Source organism: Phaenicophaeus curvirostris, chromosome 9 (genome assembly GCF_032191515.1).
Source record: "Phaenicophaeus curvirostris isolate KB17595 chromosome 9, BPBGC_Pcur_1.0, whole genome shotgun sequence".
Taxonomy (NCBI): domain Eukaryota; kingdom Metazoa; phylum Chordata; class Aves; order Cuculiformes; family Cuculidae; genus Phaenicophaeus; species Phaenicophaeus curvirostris.
The window spans coordinates 11,646,287-11,670,949 of NC_091400.1; the positions used below are offsets into that span (position 1 = coordinate 11,646,287).

At 43.9% G+C, this 24,663-nt stretch overlaps 1 protein-coding gene across 2 annotated transcripts in view; it reads right to left on the reverse strand.

Annotated features, from left to right (window-relative positions):
- FGFR2 (fibroblast growth factor receptor 2) overlaps nt 1-24,663 on the reverse strand; it is an 86,362-nt gene that overhangs the window by 48,143 nt on the left and 13,556 nt on the right. For both annotated transcript variants that reach the window (XM_069863728.1, XM_069863727.1), the window contains exons 3-6: nt 17,985-18,251; nt 17,078-17,152; nt 9,616-9,785; nt 3,574-3,697 (exon numbers count right to left, since the gene is read on the reverse strand). In XM_069863728.1, coding sequence (XP_069719829.1) covers nt 3,574-3,697; nt 9,616-9,785; nt 17,078-17,152; nt 17,985-18,251 — 636 coding nt within the window. The remainder of the gene's footprint in view (nt 1-3,573; nt 3,698-9,615; nt 9,786-17,077; nt 17,153-17,984; nt 18,252-24,663) is intronic.

Genomic DNA, 24,663 nt, shown 5'->3' on the forward strand with positions numbered 1-24,663 from the left:
CGGCTCAGTTTTTCATCTATCAAATGGACAGTGATGGTTCCTCCTCCCGGTCTCCCACAGTTCAGTTGTAAGCAATTACCGTGCACTGGCACGTTGCCTTGTGCAATAAGTATCCAATATTAATTAAAGCCTCTGGGTAGCACTCCAATTGAAAGCTAAAATCCACTCATGTCCTGCTCATGGGATCCTACTGGGGTCCCCACTGGCAGCTCCTGCAACCTAACACATCTGCATCCCTGAGCAAAGCCCTGCACGGCATCCTGCTAAAGTCCTTGTTTTGAAATGGAGAGGGAGGAGAGAGGAAAAGGCAGGCGATTGGGGGATCCCCGACAGTTAAAGAGTAACTTTTTCCAACACATCTGTCCTGGCCAACAGGACTGGACGATTCCCCACTAACACCCTCAACTCGAACAAGCATCCTGTATACAGAGAGGCTGCCAGTGACTCCCAGCTTTTTTCTTGCTGCTTTGCTCTTCAGTATTTTCTACTCCCATTGTAAAAAATCCAGCGCGAGGGGTTTGCCAGGTTTGTAAATATGAATGAGCCCATCCAGCCCAGTTGACTATTTTAAGAGAGTTCTTGTGAGTAATTACAAGGTAAAAAGGAGAACACTTCACACCTACATTCTGCCTGAAAAACTGCTCAGCCCTGCTGGCTCCAGGATTTTAATTGTCAAAAGAGTTCAAGGTTTGGAAAGTTATTGGCATCAAGTAATACTGGATATTCCTAACCAGCATTGTGTCATGATTTGGCACGATTTTTGCTGGGATACCTCCCAAATCTGTGACATAATCAGAGGTTTCTCTACATTACACCATACAGTCAGATGCTCATGTTAGTGGAATACGTTACCGTGTTTTAATACCATTTTCTATTACTTACACTTAATCAGCTCTGGAACCAGTTAAACCATATAGGAAAAGCAATTTCAGAGGCTTTCGACTGACAGTTTTCCACACACAACTCGACCTAAAATTACAACCTGAAGTTTCTGAGATGCAGTCTGCATACGCAATTGCTTCCAAACAAACACCCACAACTCTCCCCAGCCCTGTGGGAACCAAAAATTCATGCAAAAACAAGACAAAAAAAAAGCACAAGATTAACTTCTGTAGAACTGTCCTAACTAGAAAAACTGTCAGAGTTTCCCCTTCTGGCCAGCTTTAATTTACTGCTTCAGCAATTTTATGCCCAACCTCCACAATTATTACAAGCTTTCAGCAGCACAGAAACGGCTGAGCTCTCTACCATGAATCCCCAATTTAGGATAAAGTCCCAGTGCGGTATCTCTTGAAAGACTCACAGTAAATTCAACTTAGGGCATGCATTCCCACATGTATGTTTTCACAGTAAATAAATAATTCCACCCTCTAGCTCATCAAATTATAGGAAATAAAATTATTAAATATGCAGAATTTAAGAGATGCATATTTAATATTCAAGATCTCCAAGAAGTCACTTCTGGACTTCTGGCTTACTATCTCACTGGGTCCGAGCATTAGAAAATACTGAATATAATATACAGCTCCGGGCAAATCAGGGCTCCTTTGGGTGCCATCAGCTGGCTACCCAGCACTCCTAATCCCTAATCACTTAAAAAAACCTCATTGTTTACGCCTCTGCCTCTCTATAGGAAAGGAATAGTCAAATTCCTTTTGGAATGGTTTCCAAAAAAACATTTTGGAATGGTTTCCAAAAAACCATTGCATTAATTCACACAGGTCACTATCATTTACTGCCAGAAAAAATAAACTTCTGCATAATATTCCTCGCTGTAAGACACTGAAAAGGCTTGAAAGGGGAGAGGGTTTATGACAAATATTTGCTCAAGTGACGGCATCACTCATGAACAGATTTGCTAGAATAAATGGGTGAAGAAATTTATAGTCAAGATGGAACATGCCAGACTGGGACCGGGTGGTAACAAGGAAAGGGAGCAGGGGACAGGGAAGGGGAATTTTTAAGCATTTTCATTTCAGCAAAGAAAACTCCCAATACTGAAAAACTGGCTGTTGTCCTCCCATGTAGCCTACTGAAAAACAGTTTTAAGCAAAACCAAAGTTGAGTCAATCTGAGCTCCCAAAAGGATTAAGAAGAAAAACCACAAAATAAAAAAAACCAAAAACCTCCAGTGACTCATCATCCCCTCACATTCTTCCTGGGCCAGGCTTCAAGTCAAGCCTCGTCCCTGGCAAGCCCAGCCGAGCAGCCTGGTACCCTCCAGCGAGCTGGTCAGCGAGGGCTGAGGCACACAGAGCATGATTTACCACCAGCCCTGGCAGCCGTGGCTGCTGCGCCCTCCATAAACTTTGCTTAACCTTAAGCAAGTGTTCAGACAACAATGGCTTTGCCAGTTGTTGGGTTCACCTTAACAATAACCCAGTGCTCTCTCTATTAAGCACGACAAAATATCACCATGGCTATAAAATTCCTCACTGCTTTCAGTGTTGACTACCTAAAGCCAAGCACAGGCGAGCTGGCCTTGAAGACTTAAATGTGTTGGAGATAGTGGTAGGGCTTCAGTTTAACAGTCATTTCTTGCTACCTGAGGAGTTGGCACTTGTTTTCTTTTGGAAGATTTAGTGCAGATTTGAGTGGCCTCAGACAAAGCAAGATACTATTTTTAACAAATGTCCAAAACAATGCAAGGGACGCATTTTTATTCATGAAAAAACCAGTTGGGATATAAGGAAATGAAAATTTTGCCACTGTTTTGGTCATATAAACCCAAACTCACAGTGAGATTCTCCACTAGGCAGTCAGTCACCAGCCAAAAATAGCTTACAATAATCAAATTCAGTTTTGCTTTCAATACTGATTGATCAAAAGTTTTCTTCACAGAGAAGGTGATGCTCGGATCACCCTACAAGCTTGGAGAGTAAAGCCCATTCAAGACAGACTTCAGTCACTGAAGCTCAGACACCCAGAGGTGTTCTGCTACCAACATGCCCTATTGCAACAGCCAAACTGACAGCTTTGTAGAATTTGTCCTTATATATATAAAGCCATGTCTTTACAATTTTTGTTGCCTGTGTTTCAGGGATTCCCCGCTGCCCACACAATGGGCTGCGGTTGGATCTCTGTTACACTGCTGTGGATGCAAAGTACCTTTCCTGAAGCTCCGGATCTGCACTAACTTCATCGAAGTCAACACCTAGCTTTTCGTTACAATCTAGAGGATCACTTGACAGTTTCCATAACTGCAGTCATTTAAACGTGTTAGCATAATTGCACAACTAACAATTAAATTATAATGCTAATGATTAAAACGGCATTAGTATTTATTATTTGCTCTTCCTGGTAAGCCTAAAGGTGTATTGCAACAGCAAGAACTCATTTGCACACATGGATATCACACCTTTGACAAGGTATGTGTAGATGAGTCCTACAGACATGAGCAAGACAAAATTAATATACAAAGCTGTAAAATAATTATTTATGAAGTGCAATCTTATCTTTAGACTACTGCGCAATCACCTTCAAAACTGATGCAAACTGCATCAGTTTAGTTCAAAATATTTTAACAAGCTCATTAATTACGAACATTGCCTTGCATGTGACAGTTTTACTCACCAACAACATCGAGATGGTAGGTGTGATTGATGGATCCGTACTGGTTTTCCACAATACACGTGTAATTTCCTTTGTCAGACGGGACCACGCTCTCCATGATGAGGCTCCAGTGCTGGTTGCGGACCTGGTGGATTGTAACCAGAGAGGCTGAGAACTTTGTGGCATAGATTCACCCTCTCCCCCTCCAAAAGAACCGTTTCTTGAATAGTTAAACTTTTGTAATCCATGTTTAACAGCCTCTTCCGTGCTCACTCGTCAGTTCCAGCACTGAAATACTTTATTGATGCTTGAACCGTATGGCATGGCTGCAGCAGGGAAAGCTTTCATGCACTCTGCTATAAATTCACCTCACCCCTGATCCGAGCCCCGTAGACAATGGTGCACGCTCAGAGCTACCAGCATTACAAGGACGGCCCAAATTAGCAGCAGTTGTCTTACCAGACTTTACCTCTCAATCCACTCTGAAGTGAATTCACGCCCTCACGACATTTCCCATCTGTCTCCAAACAATCATCTGATGTTAACTACCCACCAGCAGTACTGGATGGATACTGCTCCCCTAACCTCTATGTCTCCGTCTTTCTCTAACAGCTCGATTACACAGCTCACATTTGTGAGAAACAAAGACATTTAGCAAGGTTTGGAATCCCTCCACAGGCACACAGAGTGGCCACATCTCTAGGGGTATCACAAGAAAGAAGTGAAGATGCTGTCTCATGAAAAAAGCCTGAGGAAAATCCTCATGGAAACAGAGCATAAGAACACACATTTATTGCATACAATTCCTCTTGGACAGAATGCATTAGAGGTGCTGATTCTGTTCCCATTTGAATGACTCAAAAGGAGTGCTGGCATCGCTCTTGCAGAAAATAGGATCCAGCCCAATACTGGAAGGATATCGAGTCATCCGGTACACATATATACATTTCCTGCATCATAAATTGGCTCCCAAATTGACCTTTTGCTGGCTATCCACTAATCCCTTGTTTTAGCATTACACTTTTGACAAAGTGCTCGAAGATCCTAACATTGTGTAGCTGTAATGCACACCTCTTCCAACTGTAAAGTAGGTATTTTAGCAAATGGAATGAAAAGACAATCTGGTACAGTCATTTTAATCAGCCAAATGGAAAGCAGTAATTCAGCGCAGCACATCAGAAAAATTGATGGACCATTCCATGACACTTCCAGTAACTATATGTTCTTAAAAGATCATTACAACTGCAGGTCTGAAATTCCACTTTGTGCCTTACTGTTGTGTAGATGCTCCTCCAGCAAGAAAAGGCTGTGCGGGGCTGCGTCCCCCATGCCAACAGCTTAGCTCTCGCACTTGCCGGAGGTAAAAACGCCTTCAGTTCAAAGCTTGGAAGAAAAGAGTCTTCTCTGTAAGGGGCTCCTGGCTTTCCTGGTCCTCTCAGCTAGTAATTACTTTCTTAACTAGTTATTACTGTTATGTTCAGTTCCATGTTAATAATATCAGCTAACAACTGTCCATGTGGGCTTTGAAAAACAACACAAATGTAGACGATCCTTCAGCAGCAGGTGAAGGGCAGGGATGCTCACCAAACATCACAGAAATGTGTGACAACATGACCCTAAACTCTCCAGCTCAAACTTACAACTCCTCTCCCTGCCCCCCCATATAAATCAAAACTATAGATTTTTTTTTCATGCTACAAATAGCTAAGAATGAAGTTTATAAAGAAAGAGTTTATCAGTGTTCTTTTATTGTCCTGTTATTCTGCTAAGCAACCTTGAAAGTCAAAGTGTGGGTCAGGAAGAATGACTGTCATAAACCCCTGGCAAATAACAAATACAACAATGACATATTTTGAATATTTTACTTCTTTATGAGCTGTTTGGAGAGAGACTCGGTCAAAGTGACCGAGTCATTTTTGTCATTATCATTTACATCACGCTGCTCAGGATCAGAGCAAGTGGTTTTAACCTATCTGACTGCAAAACAGGAAGAACAAATCATGGTTCCATGGAAGTTAAAGCATAATAAATATTGGTAACAAGCTGTAAGTAATTAATTTTATAGCAAAACACGATGTTTAGCATAGAATAAAAAACACAACTAACGTAGATCCACAAGTGGATATCACGGATGACGATATAAAACATTTGTGCAATCTCCTTCTTGTAACTCCAGTGACAAGAGATAACATCTTAATACAGAAACAACAGCTTAAGCCTCCTCAGTTTAATCTAAACAACTGCTGCAGAGGCTCAAAGCATTTCTGACACATCATCACACAACGGGATTTATGTCCTGGATCTGGATTCAACTAGATCCAACTTGTTGGCTTGTTCATTTCTGACTGCAAGTGCAAAATTGCAAAGCCCAGAGAATCTCCCCTTGGCTGGGATGACAGAACCTCATCCTGCTTAAGACTCCCAACTTGACCCTTTCAGTCTCAGACACACGACACTCCTGCCACGTCCCTGCCACCACGCAGTTTGCAACTCCCCGACTGGAGAGGTTTGTTAACATGGCCTTTCTACATAATCTGCCTTCGCTACCTCATCCCAACAAACAGATGGTCTCTTTGGTGGTGGCAGTTTAACGCCATTCACTTTCTTTTGGTTGCTCACCAAGGCCCTTCTAATGGAAGGCATGAGCTCTCCAAATATTCCCTAAGAAGAATCACAGAATGGTTTGGGTCAGAAGAGACCTCAAAGCCCATCCAGTCCCACCCCCTGCCATGGGCAGAGACACCTCCCACTGGATCAGGGGCTCCAAGCCCCATCCAACCTGGCCTTGAACACCTCCAGGGATGGGGCAGCCACCACTGCTCTGGGCAACCTGGGCCAGGGCCTCCTCACCTCACAGGAAAACATTTCTTCCCAAGATCTCATCTCAATTTCCCTTCTTTCCGCTGAAAACCATTCCCCATCCTTCTATCCCTGCACTCCCTTTCAAAGCAAAGAAGAATTAGAAACCAGCCTATGATTCCCCACAAAATCAATGCAGTTCAGAGGTCTACTGGTACTGCTTAGAGAGAGAGAACAAGTGTAGAACATTCATGCAAAAGCCAAGGCTTTTATAGTTCCTATGGAGTCAGAACTCTTTCTTCGCTCCGTGTTTACCTGGCTGAATTTAAATGTGTATAAGATGACTGTAGTGATGAAGTTATCAAAATGCAGATGTGAAAACCCACACCTGTTAAACAGTAACAGCTGACAGAAGCACGTTTACTCTCCGGGTGGTGTACGGTGCAGTAAAGGCTCCCATGGGGTCTCATAGAGGATTGAGATTATTCACTCACAGAAATTATAAAATGTCTTTAAATGGCCAAGCAAGAGCTATTATCACTTTAAAGACAGATTTAAAAGACTAAAAAAGGTTCAGACATTCAGTAACTGATCATTTTCTCCTTGCTGTAGGAGCTTTGGGCACACCTTGAAAAATCAAGAACGGTTTGATTTTGAAATTAGCTACCCAGCTTGAGTCATGGTGGAGGAATTCTGCTCTGGAAGCTATCTTGGCCAGCACATACACCCTTCTGCTAGCCTGCTAGTGCAAATTGACTCAAGGCATTCCCCAGTCAGTGCAACAAAGTACTACAGGCCACTATCTGATTGTGATAAAGAGGGGGGATTTCTTAGCTTAAATAGGAGAGAGGTGGCTGGAAGACTACTGGAAAGCTTCACGTTTTCGTTCTCTTTCTTTTGTTCTTGAAATCTTCAAGGGACGGTTGCCTCTTCCGAGATGGTGTTACATCAGCTGGTGACGGCAGATACAGCCAAGTTTGCTTCTGGCTACTCTAGTTGCCCAAAGCATTATGAACATGAAGAAGTCCTGAAGAAATGCTTCACACACAGCAATATCTGGGTTCGAGACAAGCTGCCGTAGAAAAATTATTGCAAGTTCCTGTGATATCTGGCTGAACACGGACCAACAGGGAAAGACTGAGACCTTTCTGAGGGTTCCTTCATTACAACTTTGTCAGTACAAAGGCATCAAGAAAAAACAATTCTTTCTTTATCCCAGAGTGATTTTGAATAAGCCTACGGTGACCTCATCCTGTCCCTTTAACAAGGAGGACACAACTTCCAGAAGCTCTGGAGGCCTCAGTCTTTAACACTCATTCACTGAAAACAAGATTCCACCTTAAAAATGGTTATTCAAAACTATATACATAGATTAGGTACACAATAAGTAAATGCTACCAGATCATTAAAAATGTGATGTCTTTCTGAGCAACAAGAAAGTCTAAAACCTACAGCCGTACCCCCTCTTTTGTTCCTTGAAAGAAGTGTAAGAAGTTATGATCTAGAATTACAGGTATACACTTCACTTATCCAGCTGGCTTTAGAAACGGGCATCTGTGGTTTCCTCCTGGAGTACATACCTAAGTGAAATGCGTACAATTTCCTAACAGGCACAAATCTCGATGAGCTCACCCAGACCCCTAACACAGGCCAGCAGCAGCAGCACGGAGCCCAGCACAGGTTGATTTACCCTGCCCAAGATCCACGCCCACAAGCCAGAGGGATCAGGTATCTCTATCCTGCCTTCCAAGACCCACATTTTCCTTCACAGTTTTCAAGAGCGATCTCTGCATTTCCTCTCCATGAGAAGTAAAGGGTTCAAATGATGTCTCAGTTAGTACCGAAACAGTTACTGTTATTTTCCAAGACAGGATTAGTTCATTTTTTTGGGTCAGTTTTGGGGTTTTTTTAACTGGCTTTTTTTTTTGTTTGTTTTTAAATAAGCACTGCAAAAGGTGAAAATCACTGACTTGCAGCCAATTCATTACCACTCCACAGTGTTATGAAAAGCAGAAGGTGTTGCCAGGTGTACACTCATAAGCAACAGTAATTTATGGTATAAGCAAACATAGATGGAAAAGTCTACATAGATAATTAGTGCTCACACAGGGAGATTTTCTCGGCTTCACTCTCTGCTAACACCAATGTTGGAAAAAGTGACACTCTCGACAGTAAATGTATCTAGAGAGTAAAGGAGACTATGGCTTGTCTTCCCCTGCACTGGAAAACAGAATTTTTTGTCCCAGGCAGGATCTGAGTCAACAGCACATGAAGCAAAATACACCCTGGCTCCATCAGGGCATCACAAATGCAGCACCCTAAAAATACCGCGATCGCTGGGGCGAGGCAGCCCCAGTACACGGTCTCAAGTTTACTATGTTGTCTGGGAAAAGTCAGCTGCTGTCTTAATGACCATTACAAATTGCTCTGAGCTCCTCAGCAATAGGACTAAGATGAGGCTTACAACTGTGACACGACGTGATCAACTCAAACTTCTCATCCTTTGAGAGAAGCTGCGGAAGTGTTGGGGTCCATGAGGAGGCCACAGCCAGAAGATCCACAGAAGAGGGAAAGAAACCTCAGAAACAAGGGACAGGATGGCAAAGGTCGTGCTTGAACAGCGATTTGCCATCAGTCACGCACTCCCACTCCCTATGGGGAGTGGGATAAGATGACCGAATCCTGACTTCTGGCCTGACCTAGGCAGATATCAGGAGGTCAAAGGTGCGTGCACTAACCCACAGATTTAGCTGCCCTCCCTAAAACTCTCTCTTAATCAGTAACCACCAATTTAGAATGAAACATCTAATCTGAAGCTGTTTAAAATTCAAACAAACCCTTGTAAGTAATTGCTGTTACTTTCCCTCAAATTCTGCTTCCCATTTCAGTGTCACAGATCATAAACTCTATAGAAAATAATAACTTTTGACTTTCAACCCTTCCTTTATTACGCTATCCTCACTTACTAGAGTGGATGTTCATGTTTTTAACAATGCAGCTGAAAATGAATAGAGCTTTTCCAAGTAAATCTCTATAAATAAGCCTAGTTCTACAAGCTTGAATTTGAGAAAAAATACAGAATTAATGCTCAGCAACTGCCAAAGAAACTACCCACCCTTCCCCAGAAGAAAACAATTACTTTTCTATGCTTCAACATTTGATCCAAGGCCATTAAAATATTTTCTGTTGACTTCAGCAAGTTGGAGGATTTTTCACAGCTTTGGTCAAGAACAGAAATTGCAAAATCACACCATGAGAACATACCTTATATCCTCCAATACGATGCTCTTGTTTAAACTCCTTCCCATTTTTCAGCCATCGCATGGTTGGTGTTGGGTTCCCCATTGCCGGACAACGAAACTTGACTGTGTTTGCTGCTGGCACCGCATGTAGCCTCTTCTCCATCTTGTCCGTGTGTGTCCAATAGGGTGCCCCTGTTCCAGAGATACACACAGAAACATCAGTACTCAAAATCTGAGCTCCCTTCCACAGACATGAAGTGCCGCACGTATTCGTTTTAGCAGAGCCAGTGTGGCTTAGAAAGAGCACACGCCTGGAAATCATACACCACAAGTGTTGACCAGAGTTTTGCAAACAGCTCGGTCTGTAGCCTTGAGTGCATCGTTTACGACAAAATTAACCACAGATATCCTTTGTGCAGGGACCAAGTTTTCATCAGACTCAAATGATCACATGCTTCCCTGTCAAGTTGAGTTCCTGTGAGTGCTGAGCAAACTCTGAATTCTCGGAACCTGGCTCTGAAGCCAGACAGATCTGTTGGAAGCATCTGCCTTAATCCTCTCCCACCTGTTAGAAGGGGGATAAACACACCTACCTGCCTGGCACTGAAACTTCCAGCGTACCACAGCACGGTGAACGGTGCTGTTATCCTCACACAAACCACTAAAATACATTTACAAATGGAATACATTTCTGAAACCTTAACCAAGGGGACCAGCAAAACTCATCAACAGTGTTTATAATTTCGCAGGGAATTTCCATTCTCATGATCCTGCTGAAGCCCAAATGTTCAGTGGTGTCCAACATCATGACACAAAACAAGTCTCTCTCTCAGCCCGTATTCACCGCAGTGATCGCTTCTACCAGCTCTTGGCAAAGCTCTCCTGGCTCACTCCTTACCATGCCCTGGCCCAGCCAGTGCCCACATGAGAAGCATGAGGAGCACACGGAAAACCCTTCTCTCACCCACATTCTCAATCATTTGCCACATACCGGTACAGCAAACACAGCAGAACAAACCATACAGCTACCATGTGCTTTTACCCTCCAAGAAATAAATTTGGATATGGATCCAAACACAAGGTTATCCCCATTCTGGATCAATACACCGCTTTGGCTGCATCACACAGTGCCTTTGTGGCATCGCTTCAGCTGTCTCACCATAACAGTTATTAAAAAGTTAACGATTCAAGATCCGTTTAATAGGAGGAAACATTAATTTCTTTTACAATGGGCTTTTCCTGAAGCAAATCAGATTAGTGTGGAATTTTTAGGAGTAGAGGGGTCCAAAAAAATAACTTCATTTCTCCCAGTCCTGTTTCATTTCCTTCATTAGCGCCTAAAACTCCACTATAAATAAAGTCTTCCGTTCCTCAAATATTTATAGCAGTTCTTACAATCAGTGCAAACCCAGAAACACTGCCACCCCCCGGCCCCTCCCAAATAAAAATACAGCTGGATAGAAAATACAGAAATAAATCCTTTAACAACGTCCCTCTCAGAATAAAGAAAACATTCCAAAAGCAAGCCTTATAATGATGCTAAGAACGATAAGTGATTTTTTTTTGCCCGAAGTAGCAATTAGTGTTAAAATTAATGAAGTAGAAAAGCAAAGCAGATTTGTGTGTGTAATCAAAACAGAAAATCAGGTAACGATTGGAAATTGGACTGCAACACTAAGAAATTGTTACACAGACTAAAGTGAATTAGGGATGCAAGGAAAACCACCGTTAACATTATTTGCTAAAACCAGGACCACATTACAATAACAGAAGGAATTAAGTACTACACGCAAAGGCCAAATTACATTACAAGTATACCAGGCAAAGGTGGAATTGCATGTTGGTACCAGTATATTAAAAGGATATTTTCTCTGGATGGCTAAACATCTTCCGCAAGGCAATGCAAGGTGACCACTACCGAGCCCTACCCACAATTCCAACAAAGTCAAAGTAAACAGTAGCAGGTCAAAGCCAATCAACCATCTGAACCAGTTATATCGGTACAGCAGATGGAGCAGAGGACCTAGATCTGACCCCAAAACTAGCAACTTTGCCCCAGCAACTTTGCAGCCAGCACGGTCTCTTCTCATCATGTTCATCATATGCACCTTCTCGTGCCTTGAATGTGTTCCATGCCAGGTTGGATGGGGCTTTGAGCAACCTAATCCAGTGGGAGTTGTCTCTGCCCATGGCAGGAGCTTTGAACTGGATGGTCTTCGAGGTCCCTTCCAATGCAACCCATTCTATGATTCTATAAGAGCATAAAAAGCTTAGAAACATCTGCTGGCAAGCACAACCTCTGAACCACGAGCTCCATGGCTTACCCACGTGAGCACAGGCTGGATGGACCAGGCTCCAGGGCACCCCAAACATTTGGGCATTTCCCCAAACAAGGCTGCTTTGTGCAGCAAGGTTTCTACTCTGCTACCAGCCTGTAACACGTTACAGGGCAGCTCAACCTCTGGCTTATGTGCAGAACCCTCCTTTCCATCAACCTTCATCCCTGAAAAAGCTCTGCCCCTGGAAGAAAAGCACTCCAATGAGACTCAAGCAACAATGGCACAAGGAGGAAAAACTGCTCTATGGAAGCTGCAGGAGCAGAGAGGAGGCCAGAATAAAAAGAAGCAACTCAGTTCTATGCCACGGGAAGAGAGGGAAAGGAAATTCTCTGGGCTGAGAAAAAGGACTCTGCAAAGCTTCCCTTTGCACCACTCTCACTTCAGCACAATCTGCAACACTCCAGAATTACAGGGGAGCTTGGAGAAAAACATGCCGATACCTTGTGTTGCAAAGGCCATCTGAAAATGCTTTGAGACACCCCATTGCTCTCTAGAGAGGATACTGGCAGCTCGTATAGATTCAGAGAGTTTGGAGAAGACCTGGAGCTCATGCAGTGCAACCATCAGCCCAACCCCAGTGTGCCTGCTAAACCGTGTCTCGAAGTGCCACATCTACATGCTTTCTGAACCCCTCCAGGGATGGAGGCTCCACCCCTGCCCTGGGCAGCCTCTGCCAGGGCTTCAACACTCTAGTAGCAACATCCGCAAGCAGCAACATCCACAAGTGCCCTATTTTGTGCTTCCACACAGTGACCAATCCAATGGCATTTCTCTTTGCAGATTTAAGTATCATAAGCTAAAAGCACCTTTTACTACTTTTATTTGTCTTAAGAGGAAAAACATCCAGATTCAGTAAAGCAAGCAACAGAGTTAATGAGTATAAACCATCAATTGCAAAGTCTCACAGACCCCGTCCATCGCAACCCATCTAACTGGACAGGTGGATGTAGGTAGCACCGCTGTTCAAAGTTCACAGCAACACCAGGGCAAACTCCGGCATGTAGCGGTAACGAGCAGCAGGGGAACGGGTGGGAATTCCTGATTGCTTTTAGAGCTCTCATTAGTGAAGAAAATATCCTGCTGACCCACACTGCACTCTGCTGCAAACATGTTACATCTAATCAGGCAAAATCTCCTGCATGTGAAATTGAAATTAGGCAGCCCAGGGGACCACTTCACTTCAGGACGCCTGAATTTGTATTTGGACTTATCTAATACAAAGAAATACAAAAGTAGGCAACTCTGTGCCTGCCTGACAAGCACCTCGAGCAGGCAACAGTGTGTCTGAAATGACCACATTGCCCCCCCCCCCCCCCCAAGGTTTTCAGTACTATTGTATTTGACCTTTAATTAAAAAACACTTCTAGGCAACATCCAATTTTTGCTGCTCCCTTGAGTGGGTTTCCACTCTACAGGATTTGATGAATTTGAACCTCGTTTCATCCTTTCTGAAACTGTTCAAGGCATGAAAAGAACAGCATGTGGATTCCATTTGGATGCTTTTTGTTCTCGGTGCCAATTTACCATAGCTTGGCCCAGAAGAAATTGTTTAAAGGGTGATAAGGAGAAAAGAAAAAAAAAAAAGCAGCCATAAAGCTTCCAGTCACCTGACCAGAACTCGAGGCAGAATAGCAGCATCTTCAGGGTTACCCAGGGACTCCAGAAGAATTTATTTTTGGTGGACCTCAGTGCAACCATCGTTACAGCTGCTGCTTTGCCAAGGCCAAGGCAGAAATCCCTTAAATTAGGGCCACCTCTCAAACTCATGATAAGTCAGAAGTACCAAAAATGCATTCTCCACTGCCGCCAGTAGGAACTGATGATGATCAGCCCTTGGCTTTGTAAATGGAAGTCCCACATCAACATCCTTGGAGGTGGCCCTCCACAACCAAGCTCAGGCACCTCCTTCAGGGCAGCAACAGGGAGAACTGAGGCGTCAAGAAACCCATTTTATGGAGAGAGAAGACTGTTTTGCAGTGGAACCCACCCTGCACCTAATCCCTTCAACAAAAGCTGGAAGCAATAAAAAGCTATTCAGGATGCAGTCTGGAACAAATCTACCATCGTGTTCTTTCAAGACAGTTAAAATATCTGACAAACTAGGAGGACACCAAAGGCAGGGTGAAATCTTCTTTGCATGCCTTTTCCTTAAAAATACACACAGGGCAAACGGTCTAACACAGTGTAGACATGAGGCCCCTCCTCTCCCAAGAGTTGCTCCTCACAGCTACCAAGCCACTTACAGCCTCTCCTGACCCTACAAATGGTTCTGTTTTCTGGGCAGCCTTGAAAATCAGGCTAGATTTCCCCACCAGCCTCTCCATGTGCACTGGAAAACCTTGGCCTCTGAAAAATACAGTCCTAGCAGAGGCACAGAAAATAAAACAGCTTAAATGAATACTTAACCATTGTAAACAAAACAGCTCTGAAAGGTTTCCTTTAGTTTTAAATATGCAGGAATGAGAATGCCTAGGTTCAGCTTCCTGGGGAAGGCACTGCAGCCATTTCCTGCCTCATCACATCATAATTAACATGCCAGGACAGCTGGACTTTATCAGAATTGTTTCATCAAAAAGCAACAATCTTTGAAGACTATGGCCTTTTGTTTCCATCAGCCATAGCCAGGCCAATTTCCATTGCTTATCCTTAATGATCGCAGCTGTAATTTGTATGTAAATTATCGGTTAAATTGTTCGAGATCTGCAAAGCTCAAACCAAGACTCAGGAAACACTTAAGAAGGACTTCTCTTAAAAAGCAGCAACCAGAGGCCCTTGTGAGGTTCTGAACTTTCCTGAGTTCTGCCTAATGAGATGGTGAAGGCCATTCGACCATCACACCACCACCTTAGTAGATGGTAAAGGCTACTTGACCATCACACACCACACACTCATGGGGGACCAAAGACTACCTCTCAGCCCCTCATTCACATTTCAATCTGTCTTGCAACAGTTTCTTCCATTAAATGTGGCCTTTTGGATGAGATGTAAAATCCAGAAAGCGAATGGCAAATAACAGTAATGGGAAGGCTTAGGAGACGCAAGATCCACAAGTTTCAGTGATTTCAAAACCTCCATACAAAGTTGTATTCCTCATAGAGCTCTGATCTTGCCAGATCACAGCCCTCTTTCAGCAAAGTTGTATTAATTCAACTGAGTTGCTATGACGCAACTTTTCATTGAAAACAGACAGGGCTGTGCCATGATCATTCTGGTTCCAAGTCTTCCCTTAAGCGCTCAGACATGGGGAGTAAGGCTTACACTGCTCCCTGGACCCATCTGGAGCTTGCAAGAAGCCCCAACAGTTCCTGCGCAATCTCACAAGGACTTGTTTGTGCACCGCTCTGCTCAGAAGCAATCCATCCGCTTGCAGTTTCCTCCCTCCTGCACTTCAAGAGTTTGCGTTCTCCCCACCATCAGAGATGTTTCAATGTTCACACTCTAAACGCGTCTTTCATTTTGAGTAGGGAAAGTGTGACTGACCCCTACTGAAGTACACACCACATCCCTGGCAGACGGAAATTGTCAGTGGCCTTTCACCAGCTCCTGGAGCAAGATTGATTAACTGTAGCTTGTAATGTGAGCCATAGTTTTAAGAACATCACAGCATTAGAGGACACCACTAGTCAGTTCTCCCTGTTGTGTGAAAGGAACAGATACCCCAGTGGTACAGAGCACAGCTGACTCGAGATCAGGTCCTTTTTTCTTACTCTATGTACTTCAAAGATCCATTTGTTCTTCCAGTGAACCTCCAAAGACATCAGCATGGACCAGAACAAGTGTCTTGGCGAACACACCAAAAATATTCCAAGTCCTTCTCTAACCAACACCAATAAACCTCCAAAGTGCTAACAGACACAGGGATGTTGCCTAAAGGGAATTTCAACCCCACAAGTCCTTTGCAGGGGAAGGCTAACATTGCCTGCGTTGGTTTGTTTTGCCTAGACAACTTCTTTTAAAAGCAGTCTCCCTTTTCCAAACTGGCCAATTATCTTTGCCACCGCATTCCTTTGTCAGAGCAGCCTCCAGCTGCTTAATCTCAGCCCCTTCAAGCTGCACCTGTGAATCAGCACGGGTTACTCGCACTAACAGATGGCAGGGACCCAACAGGCAGCTAAGAACTCCTGTCATTTGAAAGAGCATCTAAAATTTCACAGATCAGACCGGAGCAGCCGTATACAACAGTAACTAACCAGGAGAGCTGAAATCGGGCTCACGCTTTACCATCTGAACAAGTGTTTCATGCATACAGTATAGCTGCCACATACTAACCAGGCTGAGGAGCAAACATGCTGCCTGGCTGCTGTGTTCAGTACCTGGCTGACACCTCCCACGAAGGATTCCCATGTTCTGCCTGTTATTGCCTGCTCACAGCAGGAGCAATAGCAACCTACCAGTCCCCATGGGCTTTTACAACAGTGCACAGGGGCATAAGGAACCAATATGAATCCTACATTTCTTTTTCTTAGCAACTGCTCTATTTAGAGCTTATTAATAGCTCTTCCAATTCTCCAAAGGGACTGAAGTTTAACATTCAGGTAGGTTTAGGACTCTTTTAGCCCATTTTCATCATGTACAAGCAACATAAAACGTGGTTTCAGTGCTGAATTGCTTTCTTTGCAACAAACCTTGAGGTCCTCTGCAGACAAAAGAACCTCATTGTCTCCACGTTAATTCTCCCTGAGGAGATTTCTGCCAAGATTAAGGACTGAAGGATTTGAATCATTACAACTTAATTTTATTTTAAAAGTTTCCATACCCCCTTTTAACAAAGCGAGCTGGGTCTTTGCTGCTTCTCTTAAATTTCAGCTCAGGTTTGGAGCAAGTTAGTTCATCTGTGAGATTTGAAACCAGACAAAGACTGAACTTGAGTTCAGGATGAAAGGAAACTGCAGAAAAGCTAGTGAGAAGGGAGAAAGAAAGTACAGACCAGTAAAGTGTGTTTAGAAGAATATTAGTTTATTTTCCGTTTTCTTTTCCAAGTTATGAACTATGTGAAACAGAAGATGGAAAAGGACAAAGACACCACCAATTGACAGCCCATGCAGTTAACAATCAGGAAGCTCTGAAGGCAGAAGAGTGAAAGACGGGACAGTATTTTTCCACGTGGATCTTGCTAGCGACTTCTGGCAGTGGGCTGTTACTTACTCATCTGGTTGCTGTCGTTCACAAAGTCCTCGGACCCATCATTGTCATCTTCATCATCCCCAGAGGAAAGAGCATCTGCACATTAAAAATAATCGAATCTTTAAACCAGTCTATTTTACAGACAGATACACCAATACGCTACCTCTTAGTTTATCTACCATGGGGAACAGATGTTAGTTTTGCAGAAGCTACAGAAAATGAAATTCCAACCCCAAATTGGGCGTTGTTGTTATAAAATCTGAACAAAACTCGCTAGTAATCCTGAAATGCTACAAAGGTTCCAAAGGAAGCTTGCTACCTTGAAGAATCTCTTCCCACTTATAATATTTCTTTTCCTTAAAGACATTCAGTTGAACAGAATTGAGTGTCTCCAGAACTTATCCCTGAACTTACAGGCTGCAGGACATCCTTTTTCTTCTGATGCAGGGGGGAAACAACTGGTATTTATTCTACCAGCTTTATCATCAGCACAGCAGCTCTGTATAATTTAATCCTGCCATAGCAGCATAAAACAGAGCTATTCAGCAACTGCTCATCACTACAGATCCCATAAAAAGAAGGAAATGCAAATGAATCCATTTCAGGGTCAGACCAAAGAGGAAAATACTTGAAACAACTACAGAACTCAGCCTAATTCGCTGTGCCTAAGGGGACTGGCCCAGGTTGCCCAGAGCAGTGGTGGGTGCCCCATCCCTGGAGGTGTTCAAGGCCAGGTTGGATGGGGCTTGGAGCCCCTGACCCAGTGGGAGGTGTCCCTGCCCATAGCAGGGGGTGGGACAGGATGGGCTTTGAGGTCCCTTCCGACCCAAACCATTCTATGATTCTATGACTGTTTCACATTGTACCATAATGTGCCTTTATATCACATTTTACAGCTTCTATATGCAAAAACCTGTGATGAACTCACCTGTAACATTTACAATGAAGTACAGAGTATCACTGTCTAGGGTCCTAACAGCTGTGCAAGCATAGAGGCCCGAATCTCTGGGTGTAGCATCCTTAATTTGTAAGTACTCCCCAATAATCACTGTCCTATTGTCGGGGCCCAAAGGGACCCCATCCTTAGTCCAACTGATCATGACGGCGTCTTTCAATTGACAGCGCAACTCAAGCGGTTCTCCTGGAAGTGCTGAATATACGTCTGGCTGAGAGATTTGGTATTTGGTTGGCGGCTCTGCGAAGGTGGAAGGAAAGGAGGAAAAAGAAGAAAGAGAAAGGAAAGGAGAGAATTTCCAACAAAAGTCAGTGAAGGCCCTTTTCATCCACAGAAATCAAGTAAGTCATGGTCAATAAAAAAATTGCATCCAGATTAGCCCAGCAATCTGTCTCATAAAACTGAAACATATGCAGGTATGGGACAGGCTTTATGTTCAAGAAGTTAACCACAAATAAAGCTCATTCCCTTTTTATCAGTGCCTCGGCATGTGCCTTGTCCCGGAAAAGGTACTATGCTTCTCGCTGGTCACAGAACAGACTCTGGGGAGATGAGTGCTGCTGAACCTGGGGACTTCAGACAATCTGGTAGTGCCAGGGGGTGTTTGAAAAGCTAATTCAGTTTTATGTCTTAGCGTTTGTGCCTGTAATTCAAAAAAAATATTTAGCTCTCCCCATCTGATTTTGTAAGTTGCTTTTTTAAAAGAAACCCTGAAGAGAGTTGTGTTGGGAGAAAATGACAGCCCAAACCTCTTCACCGGCCAAGCTGATAAACATGAGCTCCTATACACAGCATGTAAGTTGTCCTTTATTTTCCTTCCTGTGCTCTTCTGAAAGTATCTACATTCACCTTCTACCATGTCTCTGCTCCCAGTGACAGTAAGTTTTTCCTTTAATTTCTTTTCCTTCCTTTCTTATTTCACAGCCTCTCCCAAGCTGTGCACAGCAGAAACCCGGGAATACAGGCAAAGCTTTCAAAGTCCCAGTGTACACACAAGTTCAAACAAAACAGCTCATCCACCAGCTCTCTTTTGTAACCAAATAATGAGAAGAATGTCAAACCTCACTCTTTTTCCAAAAAACATCCTTGGGAAATTCCATCTGCCTATAGTTATGAGGGCTTCATCACCTCCTTCCAAGGCCAGCTCTCAGCAAGGGAAAGAACCATAGCCCTGGGGACCCAGGACAGAAGGTTGGACAGAACAGTTCGGCACAGGGTGGAAGGTCCCTCACCTCTATAACACACTTGGCTGTGTCAGATTGAGGAACCGATTTTGTAACCAGTTTCTCCCTATAACCACAGTATCCCTCTCCCACGAGCCTCTGAGCCTCACCAAGGCCAGCGTAAAGAGTAAATAAGGGAAAGCAGCATGAAGGCATCTTCTGTTTGCCAATGAGGAGGGTCACCACGCATAGCCAGCTGCTCCCCAGCACGCACCCCAGCACACATCCTTCCCCGCGCAGGCACCAATCATGCTCCACTGTATGCACACAGCAATAAAACACGCACCTCTGTTTGTCTCAGAGTCTGAGAGAAGATTAAACACATGACGCCTTGGAGTCCACAAAGACATGACGCCTTGGGAGTCCACGCTTGCTTCTAAGAACACATAGACCCTGAAACCAGTATTCTTCATCCTTGGGGCATGGTGGTGTCACTCCTTGTATCACACCTTCAACAGAGAAGTCTGAAACAGGCATCATATCTAAGCTAACCTGTACACAGGAGCTGCTGAAGCTGCCAGGAGTTTAGTTTTAGGTAGTCCTGCAAGGAGCAGGGAGTTGGACCCAATGGTCCTTACGGGTCCCTTCCAACTCAAGAAATTCTAGGATGCCACAAGTACCAGAAGCAGCCACCACAGCAGGACATGAATTTCAATATTGGGTTACGCTGATGAACTTGGAAATAGGCTGGCCAAGTCCTCATCCCATTCCTCCTGGAATCACATAATTTGAGGGAGTTCAGTGGGAGTCTGCCTGAAGCAAAGGGAGAATGAATCCAACGATGTGCTCCTGCAAAGCATGCCAAGCTTCTCCTGGCTTTTTCCCCAGGGCAAACATGCTTCGTTCAAACAACAGTTTTGACACATACATCACACCCAGACAGTGGCCAGAAGTACATAAAACCCTCTAAATAAGATCAGCTATAGAAACTGCAAAGATTCTTGGATTTCAATTTTATAACAAGGTCTGTAAGCTTTCTAGCATGCAAAATCCCATCTAGGATGGTCTAGGACCAGCTACAATACAGCTTTATACTCCTTATAAACTAATTCAGGCTTGCTGATAGTCATGACTCCACGGCTCTGCACTGCAGGTTTCACTGAGCACCAGACTATGCTGATTTCCAGAAGGAGCACAGGTTCCTTCCTACATACTTTTCTTATCAATAATGATTATATTTGAATCTGCTAGAGATTTTTTTAATTCAGATTCCACTGTCAAATTAAAAAAAATTAACAAGAGTCTTTAAAAATGTCTTTGTTTAAACTTCTTAAAAGCCACTGCGAATTAAGATAACCCTCCTTTAAGTGCGTCAGGAAAGCCAGGGGAAAGCTATGGGAAAGCCAGGCTGCAGCATCCTCCTGGGCAGAGTGGTTGTTTGCATACAATTACAGGGAAAATAATATTCCATCCCCCATCTGTGATTTCATCTCATTTTAAACTATTGTACCCAAATTTACAATGTTTTTCTTTCAACACAAATCCAAATCCAAACTCAAGAGCAGTAACTTATTCCAAAATTACAAAAATATTTTCTTTTTGAGGAAAATTACTGAAGAAAAACAAGTTTCAAGCAGGTATCAGCATTTGGTAAATATTATCCTCCACCCTTTCTTTCTCTCTAGGCATCAGGGAAGAGGCAGCACAAAGTGGTGTCATGCAATAATGACGTCATATGTGGAAATAATGAGTTATTTCAGGTAAGCCTTTGTGTTGCCAAACGAGAATGTTGCAGCGCTTCAGACTGTCACTTTTTATAATGTTTGCCTATAAACTTTTTCCAGTGTGGGTTTGAAATGGTGCCCAAAAGCAAACACAGAACAGGTGGGATTGAGGCAGGAGTCAGCCCAAAAAGCAACCACTTTGAACTGTTAAAGAATTCCCAGCAGCACATCAGCAACTCTCTCTCTCTCTCTCTCTCCCCCCCCAGAACCCTGCACAAGGATTTTTACACTGCTCTGAAACTCAGGGACTAATTATCAACTCATGTGCACACTGTACCATCAAGGCATTGAGACCTTTGAGGCTGACATCACGATTCTTCCCCTGCTCCTAAATCTTTTGAGCATATCAGAGAAATAAGGCTGCAGGTTTGCTCAGCCCTCACACATACCTATCCTCCGCTATTTTCAGCAGCATCCTCCTGAATTTTCCCGTAGTGCAACTAGCTGGGTGGCAGAAGGAAGAGATAATCCTACTGAGCCTGCAGCACCAAACAAGGCTTGATGATCTGCTTCAGCTCTTCCTCCATGCCCTCGCTGAAGTTCTGCCTTGAAACCACATCCTTGTGCCACCACTATAAAGCTGCAATCAGCCCTTCACTGGACGAGCTCTGCACGGCTGCGGAAAGGCTGCGAGGGATTCCTTTCTAGGCAAGTTCTCCTGCAAATCCTATAATTACGGTATTAGCTCCTACTGCAAAGATGCACGACTCAATGTGAATAACACCTGCTCATCACCCTTTACAAACCAAACACGCAACAAAGGCACTGGCAAGAGTGCTGGTGGTGTTCTTCAACGCTGGAGGATAAGGGAGGGCACGTTGCTGCTGCTGCTGTGTGCTCTCGGCTACATCCTCATTTGTAATAGCGGCACACACGGGGCACTTTATAGGTGGAGCTATCAAACAATACTGCCGTGGAAAACCATGCTGCTGTTAAATAAACAGACGTCAGCTTTTTCTTGGCCTGCTCATACAGTCTTGCAGCACAGTTTGTATCATCCAGCCATCAAATGGAGTAAGCAGTGTTTGTATAAAAGCCACGACCACAATAGAGGACTGGGGACATTCCGTATGTGCTGTTTCAGATTATTATGAGATAAGCAATTAGATTCCAAACCATGCTTCTGTTCAAGATTCAGTCACTGAAACAAGAGATTTATACTACCTTAGGATTTAAATTGTTATTATTTGTCTCCTTTTATTAAAATGTTAACAAAGGGCTACTTATCTTAGGGCTCAAGGCATTTAGTTACTTAGTTACGGAGCCCAATAATTAAACAATCAGCTAATAGCTAACCCCAGCAAAGATTCTCACACTACTCTCCATAACACAAAAGCCTCAGACCCCATCAAGAAACTCTGGCTTCAAAAGGCTTTAGTAAATAACTAAACGCTTACCATAGCATGCCCAGAAGGGTCAACAGACCTGATCTGTCAAGAATCCAAGAGGTTCATTTCAAAATTGAATGTCCCCATAGGGAACACCAGGCTGCCAACTCCTCCTGTTTCTCCTACCCCTTCTCCCACTTTTCCGGTTAATGAGGAAGATCAAGAAAGACCATGGTAGGTGAGCAACGTGGGACGGGAACATTGATCTGTGCCTGAAGCATAAGAGGGCCCCGTGACTTTGTGAGTTAAATCCAAGCCTTTCCGCTCTCTCCAAGTAGCAGCTACTGCAGGATCAGGAAGCCCAGGTACCATCAGTCAGGTTTGCAGCCTTCCCTCCCACCTCCCTTCTACAAACGATAGGTTTTTTGCCTCGGTTTAAGCTGGCAGGCTACTATTGGAAGTAGCTCCACATCCTCTTCATACAGGATGATGGATGGTAAACTCAGCTGGCAAAACAAAAGGCCACCAGTTTAAAAATTCAAAGAGCCATTCCTGGCCACGGTGACTATCACAGAATCACATGGTTTGGGTTGGAAGAACTATCTCCCAGCCAGCTACCAGCAAACCAAAGCCTCTCCTTACACAAAGGGGGACAAAATCCTGTTTGCAATTCATCCATCTGCTTCTCCCAAGTCACTGGATCCCCGCTGTCTCGTTTGTATTGCGTTTCCGCCAGCGAGCTGCCAGCTATGCCCAGCTCTGCCTCCGCCAGGCATAATCAGGAAGTCCCTGCTCTGATAAAACACTTTCCTTTCCAAGTTACTGCAGTTCCTTCTATAATTTTAAAACACACAAAACATTTTTACAAGTCCCTTGTCACTGTGACCAACACCCAAAGGGCAGGAATTATTCCCCTCCCCCTAAGGGTAGGAAACATTAATTGTTCAAAAAGACCTGAGTCTTGTTGAAAACTTCAAACAGCACCGAAGAACACGGAACAAACGTGGTAGTGAGAAATTTAATTGCAGCAGATTCTATGTCTTCACTTGTTCCTTTAAAACCAGCTCCTAGGCTGCTCTGTTTTAAAGCAGAGGCTTCCACAGATAAAATAAACTGAGGTATTTTCCTTTCCTGGTATCTTTTTTAACCCTATTCTCCTTCCTCTCCAAGGACCCGGTCATCCAAGAGCTGTACAAGGGATGAGACCAGGCACGTAAAATGTATCCAAGGAACAGCAGGAATCCTTTTGCCCTGGAAGTGAACATTTGCAAAACAACATTAAGCGCTGCCACGCAATACGTGACTCCAGCAAGTGCAGAGCTCCAAGCCACACTGCCTGCTAGAGCATGGACCTCCAGCATCACGTCAACTCCTACTGAATGCTTCATATACCAGCATCGTTTAAAGAAGTGAATCGCATCCAGTTCAAACACTTGCCAATGTCATCACGGGTAAGGGAAAGTATTACACTGTGCTAACTTGTTTTCCTAAGCTTTGAAACTCTTTGAAGCAAAGAGTTTCACCACTTGCAGGACCCCCTGGCCTAGGAAAAAGTTCTGTGTATGCCCTTAAAAGTTATCCCCACATGATTACATTTGTCTGCCTTGTGTAATCTTTGGCAGATGAGCAATTCTGGAGGGGCAGCTCCTTGAGGTAACTAACTGCCCCCTGGCAGCATTTAGCCCTGGCTACAGACACAAGGGCCTCATCACACCCAGCAGAAGAGAGCAGTGGGGGCAAAACTCATGAGGTTCCCTGCCACGTCAGTGTGTTGGTTGAAATGGGGTGAGATGCATGAAGTATTTCAGCACTGTTTTGATGTCTGCAAAGCAGTTGAGCTGGTACCTCACGCTCATGAGGAGAAGACTCCTCCTCAAAAGGAAAAAAAATTGTACTTGTCTAGGCTAGAAATTAAAAATCCCTACAGCTTGTAGCCTGCTTGCTCCTACCTGTCTTTACAGTTGTGATCGCTGAGTTATGGCTACACAAAACGCATCCAAAATGCCAAGTATCACATGCTTATGGGCTTGGCTGTGTGCTTTATGCTTTTGGAAGCCAAGCCAGGGAAGCCTCAGAGCATGCCAAGTTCAGAGTAAACACCAGCAAGACCAGCAAGGCCACCTCCTGCTGCTGGGAACTGCCCTGCAGTTTCTTCCTGTTTGTCCCCATTCTTCACGGTCTGCTCCTTACAGGATGAAGGCTACTTTACACAACAGTCACCATAGGATCTGTCTCCAAACACAGGACAGAGAAAGAAGCAGCAAAGCATCAGTTTGTCTTCTACAAGAAGGCATGGCGACCAGGGAGGGAGACACAGGGGTGTGTCGAGCAGACACACCAAAACCCCTAAAATTATTGTGCTGTCTTTTAAAATTTC